Source organism: Impatiens glandulifera, chromosome 1 (genome assembly GCF_907164915.1).
Source record: "Impatiens glandulifera chromosome 1, dImpGla2.1, whole genome shotgun sequence".
In the NCBI taxonomy this organism is placed as follows: Eukaryota; Viridiplantae; Streptophyta; class Magnoliopsida; order Ericales; family Balsaminaceae; genus Impatiens; species Impatiens glandulifera.
This window is the reverse complement of record NC_061862.1, coordinates 42,155,176-42,167,607: the sequence shown is the minus strand read 5'-3', so window position 1 is coordinate 42,167,607 and position 12,432 is coordinate 42,155,176. Positions and strand designations below refer to the sequence as shown.

The 12,432-nt window shown below is 27.5% G+C and overlaps 1 protein-coding gene across 1 annotated transcript; it reads right to left on the bottom strand.

The window, feature by feature from the left end:
• Window positions 1-396: 396 nt before the first annotated feature.
• LOC124922543 (auxin-responsive protein IAA14-like) lies at window positions 397-1,927 on the bottom strand. Its single transcript, XM_047463274.1, has 5 exons — window positions 1,521-1,927; window positions 1,182-1,435; window positions 964-1,099; window positions 813-874; window positions 397-730 (listed from the first exon to the last, which is right to left on the bottom strand). Exons 1-5 carry the CDS (start codon window positions 1,850-1,852, stop codon window positions 693-695), a joined length of 822 nt encoding a protein of 273 aa, XP_047319230.1. The 5' UTR covers window positions 1,853-1,927; the 3' UTR covers window positions 397-692.
• Between the last annotated feature and the right edge of the window lie 10,505 nt (window positions 1,928-12,432).

The following is a 12,432-nucleotide window of genomic DNA, read 5'->3' as shown; positions in this document are numbered from 1 at the left end:
TATTTTTGGTTATGTAGATCTTTTAAACCCCATATTCAATAATACAGTGCCAATTTATTATAAATTAATATTACAAAAAAAACCCACCCCACCATACACAAATAATAAACTAGATGGCATGGGGAGCATTAATATTAGAAAACTATCAAATTTTTTTATAAAAAAGAAAAGAATAGGTGAAATGTCACTTTTATTATTAATTTTTATTTTGTTAGTCATCAATTTGAGTCTTATTCACAATAATTTTACAAAAAGAGTGAATATTTCAAATTCGATTATATGTTAATTAGCACAACAATTTATTTAAAAAAGATAATTAATAATTAATTAGGTAAACATGATAAAACAACAATTGTGACAGCAACAAACAACTAAGCAAATTAAACAGAACAATAATACAAGAATAAAAATGAGATTTTATCAAGACAGTCATAATGACAATTATGAGCAAACCATATTGCAGACAACAAATATTACCTAAGTTTGATCTGTTTCTTCTTGTCCATTACATGAAAAGTCCATATGAACATCATCATCATCATCATCTTCTTGATTTGATCATCATTCCCTTTTATATACTATATAATTAGAAAACATTACAGTACACAGTACAGACAACAGACACATCCAAACATACTTCTTAATTTGCTTCTTTCCAAATTCCATCCCCACCCTCCTTCATTTCATCCCTATCAGCTCCTGCTCTTGCATTTCTCCATAGCCCTTGGTGCTGATAAAAATAATTATATATCAAGAACATATCTCAATTTCAAGACAAATTCGATGAACAAATTAAATAACTATGTACATACCAAGTCCGATAGCTTCAGATCCCTTCATTATGCGCAAGCGTTTGCACGAATTCACAAACATCCTATATATATATACAATCATATTTAATGATTTTTTTCTTCTTCTAAATTTATAACAACAAGAGACAAGAAATTAAAAAGAAAAACTTACTCCCATGGGACATCTCCCACGAGCATCCAGTCACCATCTTTATCTTCATAGGTAGGAACATACTCAGAACTATTGAGGAGATCTATCAACTTACTCTCATTCATGAAATCAATCATTCCTTGGGACCCATATTCACCTACAAAAAACACAACCAATTATATATAAAAGAATTGAAACCGGGATTTAAGTTGTAAACAGTTTAACCTAATCTAACTTACTCATAGTGAAAGAACTGAACATCTTGGCCAAGGCATTAGAGAGTTGTTGATAACCAGTGTACATCTTTAAATCAACCTTACGAAGGTATGGCGCTCCATCCATGCTAACTTTCACGAACGATGCCGCCGCCGTTGGCGATACCTGATCATGATCTAATTCGACACCAATATTGCTCTTTATCTGAGTAGTGGTGGATGAAGTCATCACGTTCTTTCTGTATGATCTCACCGGTGGCCAACCCACCACTTGTGCCCTATAATATTATTAAACTTACATGAATATTCTTTCAAATACAAAACATAAAAGAAAAAAAAAAAACAGATTTTTCAATTAATTACTTGGCCGGTGGCTTAGCATGATGATGATGATCATTGGATGAAACAAGATTAAGATTCTTCTTGTCATGAGTTGTTGATGGTGGTTTCATAAGCATCTGATCATCATCATCATCATCATCATCATCTTTCAGATCCATGGATGATGATAATTCATTGGTTTGAAGATTAAGCTTAAGATCAACAGTTTCAGAGAACCCTCTTTTTCCAGTGACTTTTACTGCTCCCGGCAAGCCAAGACAGAGCTCAGTCTCTTTCATGTTCAAGCTGAACCCATTAACACACTGATCATCTCCTCCGAGCAAGTTGGTTATTTTCCGGTCAAGTATTTCCATTGATTTGATGATCTGATATGAATGGAAAACAGTCTTCTTGTTTTTCTTCTTGTTTGTTTGTTTGTAGTAAGATAAGTGAGCAGAGAAGGAACAAGGAAAGCCATATAAGTTTCATGTGCATATATACAAGAGGGGGTGTACTGTCATTTGTAGTCCCGAGGCACAGAATGATGACACGTGGAGATACTTTAAATCATAATTATGATTATTATCATGATCATGATCATCTTGGATCAAGCCCTCATTTCAATAATACTAATCCCACCTTTCAAATTTACTAAAATACCCTTTCTTATCAAGAGATTATTATTATTATTAAGGGTGAGTGACATGATTAAAGGACTTCTCTCTCTATATCCATGTGGTCCACAAAAAAGGCAATATATTACTATCAATGTGCTGCTCAATTAAATCATTAATCCTCTTGTTTTATAATATTAAAATCAATTAAATTTGGGAATAATTAAAATATGATGATAGAAAAGTTATAAACAAACATGCATTAACGCCGGATTTGTGGCTATCATCATGAAAGAGAGAGCGGTCTAATTGAGCACCCTATGACTATAGCCTATAATTATAATATAAATTTATAAATTAATAATTGTCATGAGAGGGCTGTACTTATACATGACCTCATCTACTACGTCATTGTTAAAATCAACTTAAATTTATTTGATAATAAACAAATGATTAGAACCAGTGGACTTAATTGCTTAATTAGTTTGATGTGGGTTATTTAAGAATTTTTAACCGACATCAAACAAATTTACATTCATTTATTTATTTTTATTTTCATATTTTAATAAAATGTTATAGATCTCTCAGGAGTACTCTACTCTTTATCTTGAACTATCAATTGTTTGTTGAATTTACAATCATTTATATTTAATTATATATATGAAAGTTAATTGATCACATATTCTTTGTTTATAGTATTAATGGCTTCTTTTTTTATTATCTTCGAGTTTGATTAATTTGTTTTCTGATAATTTGTTTGTCCATATTTTATTTTGAAGTTTCATAAAATCAATAAAATTTGATATATGTGAGTGGATTAATTGCGGAAACTCCCATAGTATGGATATGACTTCTCCCATGCATTACATTAATTGATTATTTTATTTCTACAAGAAAAAAATTAGTTGGAATCCCCCTACGACACACAGGAATCCCAGCTGGGAAAAAATATATTTGTATAAAATAATAAATAACCTATATGTATTGTTAAAAGACGGTAAGTTATGCACGTCTGGCTAAATTGGTTGAGTAAATTTACGGGTTATGCGTTTAACCCGCGAGAATTAGTCACATTCTAAAAGAGTTGCGAAACCCAGCGTTCTAAAAAAAACATTAATAAAGTAGTTACTAAATATGAAGATCAAAATCATCAATGAGCTAAGAGATGTGCATTGTATGGACTTAAAGGAACTATTTCGTTCAAACATGTCTCAACTATGCCATGAAAGCGCGCAACACCTTATAATTGTTTATCTAAATGTTACCATTAGCAATGAGATCTATCTCTTCTTCTAGTCTAATAGTAAAAGAGATGTAGATATATTTAGCCTCTATAAGATCTTGAATCGTCTAAGTCCGTTAAGGAACACATTTAACACTTGTTGAGTGTATTTGCGGACTATATATCGCACTTTGAATGAGTGCGGAACCCAAAAAAAAATCTTAAGTTTGTTTGATTGTTGCTTCATTACAAATTCTTATATTAATTCTCCATTTTATATTTAGTTTCTTAGTGAGATTGTCTTTATTTCTAGAAATTTGTCTTCATATAAAAGTATTTATATTTCTTAAATCCTAGGGATTTTCCAACCTCGATCAACATGTTCACTTGTGCTCCCGCGCGATTCTAACATAATGCTTTGCGCGATTCCAACATAATGCTTCGAGTTCCTAGTTTATTCCAATATATGAATTTGATATCATAAATTATACCCAGTGTAATTGTTCTTGATGTACTTGTTGGAAGACCACTTGTAACTCAATATTAAAAATGACAAACTACTTTATCACAATTATTTAATTTATTACAAGTTAAACAAAATACATATAAATCATGAAGAATATTTTTTAAAAGTAAAACATCAAAGCTTGAAAGAGATAGAGGACAACAGTTGGATCTTGACTCTCTTAGCGCAAACATGAACGTTCTTCTCTTTCTCTCATCGTATATCACTCATATATACCGCTACAAAGTTTAAGGTCTCTCTTCCAAGCTTGTATTTAGCTACTTGCTTTCTCCGGTTACTCCTAACAATATTCTCAATGTTTTTTTACTACTCATCTCAATAATAAGTGATTATGTAATAATTGTAAATATGAATCTAATTAAGATTGTTAAATCAAGTTGACCTCAATTTAATACCGACGGGAGGCCCACTCTACCATCTGTAAAAGGCTTTATCAGCGGTAAAATTACCGTCACCATCCGTCCATACGTAGAATTTCGAGTACTTGCTAAAATTATTGCTTGTCTAAGAGATGTTATGTTTTTAAGAGCGTATCATCGTCGGGAGGATTTATTTGTTGGAAATAACATTCTAGTACTTCCTAAAATTTGAGTTCTTTTTTTCTCATTTGAATGATTTAAATAATTGGATCAAAATAAATGGTCAATTAGTTTTAATTATTTAGAAATAATTTTGAATAATTCACCTCAAACAATCTCTTTAGATATTATCCATTAATTATATTATATATATATATATATATATATATATATATATATATATATATGTTAATGTAAGGGGAATTTGAAAATCAATATTCTTCTTATTGTTATCTTATTGGAATTTGAATAACATATAATGTCGATCAAACATTAATGTACAGATAAACATCTATATAAATATCGCAATATCTTGTTACAAGAGAAAGGATATATAAATTCACCTTCCAAATTATACAAAAGAAACTTATATTAATAATTAAATGTTTGTAACAACTAACAATATTAAGTATTTCTATCATATCTTCATTCTTTACAACAATATTATCTTATATTTGGATACTAACCAGCCATATATATAATATCTTAGGCTCTTTGGATATAATCAATCGAAGAAGAGGAAAGGAACATATCAATAGTTCGTCAATATCAATATCTTCAAAATATGCTAGATTTGTGGTGGTGTGTTGATCACTGAATTAGCATGTCTCATAGGTTACAACAACAAAAGATATATGTGTGGCTATTAAGTGGCCCAAACAATCAATCGAGCCATTAGACATTTAATTGGGTCACGATGTGACCCGACATAGAGAAGTTTGGGGAAGAACTTAGGTTTGGCGCCTCGTGGAAATTATCTTAAGAGTATTGAAGATAGAGGGATTTTGAATATGTGGAGGAAGCATTCTATATAAGCATTTAAGGAAATGGTCCAATTTGAATAGTACTAATGTGGTCACCACCAATATTGAAACATTCCATCCTAACCTAATTATTAAACATCCTACATATATACTTGAGAGAATTGCATGGTTGTCGTGTCATGAATTGTTTTTCATCTCTTCATAACTCTGAACACGACCTTCACTTACGAACAATTATCATTTTTTAAAAATTAATTATATATAAATAATTATAAGCTGGCCGTGATGAAGTGTGCCAGCTGCAAGAAAATAAAAAGAAGGTTGAATCGGTAGATAGATAGCATGCATGCAGCCAGCCAGCCATTCATTGTAGACTTATTAATAGTATCTTTTTGAAGGTATGGTAATGCATAAGAGACAGGTCACATCTTCAAGGAAAGGAAACACCCCAAACCCTAGCTGTGCCCCTGCCTTGTCAACATCCCTCCAACTCCATCCCGCCATGCCTTCTTTCTTTCCCTCCAACCATGCACAATTATCAACTCAGATGACCTAATAAAATATCAAATTCGCATCTCATAAATTGCGGGAACAAATTGATTCCAGAGTAATATTGTAACGCAACAAAATTGTCATGTGTTTATAGTTGCGGAGATTGTGATCATGTCCTATATTCAGAAATCACAAAAGAAAATCATAAAAGAGGGTGTGAGAATATTACGATATAGTTATATACTTAATTTTTTACCAGGAAAGATGTAGAAAATTAATGAGAAGACGAGGAGACACCAAAAATATTACCATATAGTTACTATTTTTTCAAATTTTCAATATCAAAATTTATGTTTTAATTTCTTCAACAATCTAAGAATAAGAATAATCATAATTTCAATTGGAAGAACAATTTGAAGTTTAGCTGGATTTATAGTGCTTCAAAATTATTTTGATTGATTTTAATTTATTACGACTCACACCTATTGATTCTGATTCCGGTGATAACAATTCAGGTATATATGTTCGTGTGTAATGATTATTATGTTAGAAACTACCGTATCCATTCTATTTAAAAACACGCCAATTATATTTATAAACTCAAATACAAACGGGACAAAATATATATGTCCAATCTTTTATGTACAATGTTTTATTTTTATTATTGTACTTTATTGTAAACAAAATGTGTAATGTATCTTTAGGTATTAATTGTCACCTAATCCAACAACGGGTCTTTGACACATGAATTTGATATCACACAAAATATGTTGGAGCTCTAAAATTTAATGAAATCAACAATTTTAGTATGATCAATCAATTATTCAACATAAAACAATATTGGATTGCAATCGATAAAATAATTTTTCTCACGGTGAAAAAACAATATAAACAAAGCAATTTTGAATATGGGCTACTTATCCTATAGATTCGGTGAATTCTCAATCATATGCATTTCCCAATATGAAAACGATAATTTTCCCCTTTTTATATAGCCATGATTGTTTTAACTTAAAACACTATCCCACATTGTTATATTTGAAAACAGTCAAAATAAAAATGATATATAAATTTATGTCCCATTAAAATAGAAAAAAATAATAATTAAGTTATCATTTTCAAGTAGACTATGAATGAAAGAGATGGTTGGAACTGTGTTGAGTCATGTTTAGGAACTGGGTTCAGTCATCTTCACACAAGAAAACAATAATCCATTTTAATTTCTAATGAGTGCTTATTTTCTTCTACATGATGTCCAATCCAAACACTTCCTTATCATTATTTTTCTTCTCTTGTTATCCCAAAAAATTAATCATAGGACTAGTTTGATTCATCTTATTATGTTATAATTAAGTTGCTATCTATAGTATTTTAGCAAATAAGTTAATAATATCTAATAAGAAAAATATGATGTAGCGATTCACACAGAGTTAACGATTCAAATAAGTTGAATAATATCTAATTGTTTAGCGAAGAAGATCAAACTCAGACATAATATTGTTCTTATCTAAGGTTTTGAGAATTCTAGGAAGTGGTCCTTTAATTATCCAAAAGGTAAGAGGTAATAAAAAGATGAGATTTAAGGACCACAATTATATATGTATACCCCCACCCCACAAGGAAGGAAGGAAGGAAGGAATTAATTAAAATGTTTTATCAGATAAAAGCAAACCAAAAATGGATCGACATCATGACATGATCGATCGTGTGATGACTCCTTTGAGTTGTGGTTTTCGGAAATTCAAACTTCTATGCAACTTGCACTCAAAATTAAGTATTAGTCCTATTAAATTATTTTCTTTTTTTTTAAATATAAATAGGAATTTTATTATTATATATATTCTTGTAAAAACCTAAACTGTACGGATTGAAAAATTATCACAAATTAATTATATGAATGGTACATGCAAAATGGATTCCCATTTGAACATCAATATGACCAGTACATCTCATTTGTTACAATAAAATAATAATTTAAATTATCAATTTTCTTTTATTATATATACAACTACATTTAATGTATAATTAAAACATCTCTTTACAAGTTACAAAAATCAGTTATACAATGTGATAGAATTATTTTGTTGGAAAGCAATCATAGTATTTTTAATAACTTCAAACTTTCTATTCATTTTCTTCACAACGCTTTCCTTATTACATTGTCTAAAATGCATTATGGGTGTATATATGTCGAATTCTAGAGAGTAACTAATCGATATTAAGAACTTCGAGATAATTATTTTGTGTACTATTATTTGTCTTTAATTATTATTATTGTTTGTTTAGGTTATTTGAATATAAGTATTAATAATATTTATGATGTGTTTATTCCAACATCTATTTGTTTTACAAGCATTTGACTTTTTTTTTAAATAAAATATATTATTATTAATAATAATACAATTCAGTTGAATAGTAGAGTTGTATAATTTTGCATTGTTTTTTAGTATTGACTGTCTTCTTAATTTTATCTTTTTAAGAAAAATAAAAACTTATGAAAGGTCAACTCAAATACTTCCTTCTTGCTTAATCATTGGTGAACTTTCTTTTTTCAATGTTATTTTGTGTTTGATACTAGCCGGCATCAATTGTTTATATAATTCATTTACCAATAAAAATAATATTATAACATGAAACAAAATATAGTTTTAATTTATTCTTATTTGTTTGTTGATAAATTTTCAGTTAAATAACAAATTATGAAATTGTTGGCTTTAGTATAACATTTAATACATTGTAAACCTTATTAACAAACAAAAATCTATTTTGTAATTTATATACCTTAAAGTAAGGTTTAGTACATGGTATAAATTATATAGGGTATAAGTTGTATAGAAGTATAAATTGTAACGAGATATAAATAATATAGAATAATATAAGTTGTATAAGTTATTAATGTTTGATATGAATTATAATTAATGGTATAAGTTGTATATGATTTATACTTTTGTATTTGGTATATAGTATAAAAATATAGTATAAGTGATATAAATATGAATTTAAAATTATTATTATTATTATTAATTTTTATATTTGCTTATATTATAAATAATATTATTTATTATTATAAACTAGTATGTAGCCCGTGCATTTGCACGAGTAATGATATACAAACCGAGAAAAATTTACAGTGCAAATGTGATAGAATTTTTAATTTACTCTTACATACATATCCAAATTAACCATAACTCTCGACTCGACAATTAAGCATCATTAATTATATATATATATATATATTAATTAGTTAAAAAGTAGAATTTATACTCGACAATTCGGACACTTTGAAAATTAAATATCATTATATATATATATATATATATATATATATATATTTAGTTAGTTAAAAAGTTGACTTATATAGTATTTTTATTTTTATTTTTAATTGTTTTAATTTTATGGATGGGTCAACCCACAATCCGAACCAAGTATCCATTTACTCTCACATATATATCCAAATTAACCCGTGTTTTCGACCCGGCAATCCGGACACTTTGAAAATTAAGCATCATTATATATATAGATTATTGTATCGTTATTATTTAATTATTAATGTAATTTTAATTAAAATATAAAAAATTAATTTAATATAAACTCTAAATTATATTATTTAATTTAAATATTATTCATAATTGTAATAAAATAAACTTAAAATAAAAATAATATATAAAATAAACAATATTATTTATAATATAATTAATATAAAAATAATAATTAATAAAATTATCGTTATAAAAATAAATAAATATTTTTTAATTAAAATATTGAACTTTTTAAAAAATATATATTAAAAATGATTGTATATAATAATAATAATAATAATAATAATAATAATATTAAAATTAAATAAAATATATCTAATATATTATATAATATTAATAAATAGTATAATAAAAAATTTAAATTTGAAATGATATATATAAGTATAATGTTGTACTTAGGGAAACTAGTTACTATTTTATATCAAATGTGAGGTATAAATTATATATGGGTATAAATTTATACCAATAGTAAAATATAACAAACACCATATTAAAACATTATTAGTATAGTAAACTATACCAATAGTGTTATACTTGTTTGTATCGTCTAACCAAACACAGCAATATATTCACTAACCTCATTTTAAAATAAACATTTAGTATTTAGGAGTGTTGATTGAATTTATTTGGATAATATTGATATTGATCTATTTTAAATAATCCACTTATAGTTTAATGCTTAATTAAGTTGTGATGTTTGGCTCAATAAATAATTAAAACTTAACATATGATTACATTCCTTGAAATTGAAATTATCTTTGTTATTGAGTTACTATTATTCAATTACCTCCAATGTTTCACATTAATCTTTTTTTTTTTGTGAAAGAAAATATCCTTGTACAAAGAACTATTAAGGAAAATCCTTGTAGAAAATGAAATTTCATTCTCATCTTATTATTAAATTAAAAAAAGAAATATTAAGGAAATTAGGTTATTATGTGCTTTTATGTTTACTTTTGTGCCTAATATTTGAGTTATTATTTGGAGTTATGTCTGCCACCATTAAAGCATTTTGGATTTTCTTGTGTGATATGTGCAAGGTCCTACCTTCAAAAAGAGGTGGTGGACTATACTCAGTTTTTTTTGGGTAAGTGATATAGATTGAACTTGGAAGAACCACGATATTGAGTTTTATTTTAATTACATTGTTGAAGCTAGATCGAGAACCTCTTCTATCTCTATTGGAGATGTCATCGATCTGTTGGAGAATATAGGGTTTGTTAGTTGTATTGAAATTAATTAAGATCTGCGTAGGAGTCTCTTTTTGTATTTCTATTTTCCAAGTGGATAGTTGGAGGAAGTAACATGCATGTCTATCCACGTCGGCAAAGGATCTCTCGTGTTGTAAGTAGATCGTTGTACCGACGAGTGAAAGAAAACATCATCTCAAACACGCATAATCACTAGGTCTAAATCTCTTGTTAAAGAATAAAATGAGAATTTTTTGATGGGGATGATTAAAAATAAAAATAAAAAGGAGATGTAGAAGAATGGATAGAAAATCAATTTTATGGTAAGAAAGTAAGTTCTAACTTCTAATCATTGTCTTAGTTTTATCTTCAATTCATATTGAAAGATGAGTTTTAGCATTTAGATTATGAAATAGTTTGTCTTTTTTTAAAGGAAGTAGCTAGGGTTTCAACTATTTCTCATGTTTAATATATATAGTAACTATGAGGTTTAGAAGAGTCAAATACTTAATGTGAACAAAAAGACCCAAAGATTGATCACCACAAGAACGACATGTGATGGATTTTTATTGACCACTAAAATGGGAGCGCTTTGAATGATATCATCGACATTTATCAATGGAATGGAATTGTCACTATGGAAACTGTTGACCTTGCAGAAGCAAGTCTTCAAAGTATCATAATGTTGTTCATTGTGGAGTATATATATATGTTTCCTATAATATACCATTAACCAAATGATAGTGTGAATAAAAAATAAGTTGTTGTATGTTTGGCGCTTCTCCAATATCTCATTTTTCGGGTTTAACAATAACTATGAAATTGAAATCACAGCATAAAAATGTAAAAAACTCTTCAATAATTAAAATCAATCAAGTAAAATTAATAATAATTAAAGTTATCATAAAAAATAATAAAAACATATAAATAACAAAATTAAAATGAGAGATGCAAAATCCACCAAAATAGAAGAATGTGCAATATAAGTATTTGATATATAATTGATTGATGGTTCATAGTTGTGATCAGATTTTCATATTTTTTTTATTGTTTTTTTATTTTATAAATGTAAATGTAAATGTAAATGGTATTTCATTGTTAATAAAAAAAAATACTTGTCATGCCCTCAATTAAATAGTTAAAATAAAGTTTTGATTATTGCTTAAAATCACTGACTTATAATTTAATCATCACTACAACCTTTGGAATTGAGATAATTTATGGTGTTACTATTCATTGTTTGAATACTCCATATATATTAAGCTATAAATAAGAATATTTATGGGGAAATGAATTAAACTTTTGATTAAATTACAATGAGAAAGGGTGACACTAATGTAATACCTTTTATTTATTTATTTTTCTGGTTGAAGCACTACAAGGAGGGGAGGGAGACATACATATTTTAAAATAATAATTATCCAATCTAAATAATTGAATAATTAACTGTCACTAACATAAAAAGAAATAATTTTAACATGGTGGGACCCATCAACGAAAAATTGGAATCTGAAAAATCTGAATTATATTATTCCAGATGTTGGTTGAACCTGGGACAAATGGATTCCATGGTGGACCCACCATTTGCATCAAATGTCCACATTAATTTAATTAATCTAAACCCTATAATTAAATTAATAATTTCTCATTTAATTGAATCTATATATATAATTAATTCAATATCAGATACATAATTACATTATAAATAGTAAATAAAAGCATATGATTAGTGAGAGTCAACTAATAGTTTAATATTGTCCCAATTGATCATGGATTAATTAGTCAATAGTCATTCATGCATGCATATTAATTAATTAACTAGTTAATAATTAAGACAAAATTAGAGGTAGTTTTAATTAGTGGGTAAGAATCGAGATCTCTAAAAACAGAAGAATAAGAAGATGCCAATCTCCATATATAAACTAGGGATTAGAGTTGATTAAATTTAGTTTATAGTTGGAAATCAAAATTTAAAAAGTTAGTGACTTGTGTGGATATGGATGAATCCACAAATCAATTCTTTTAATTA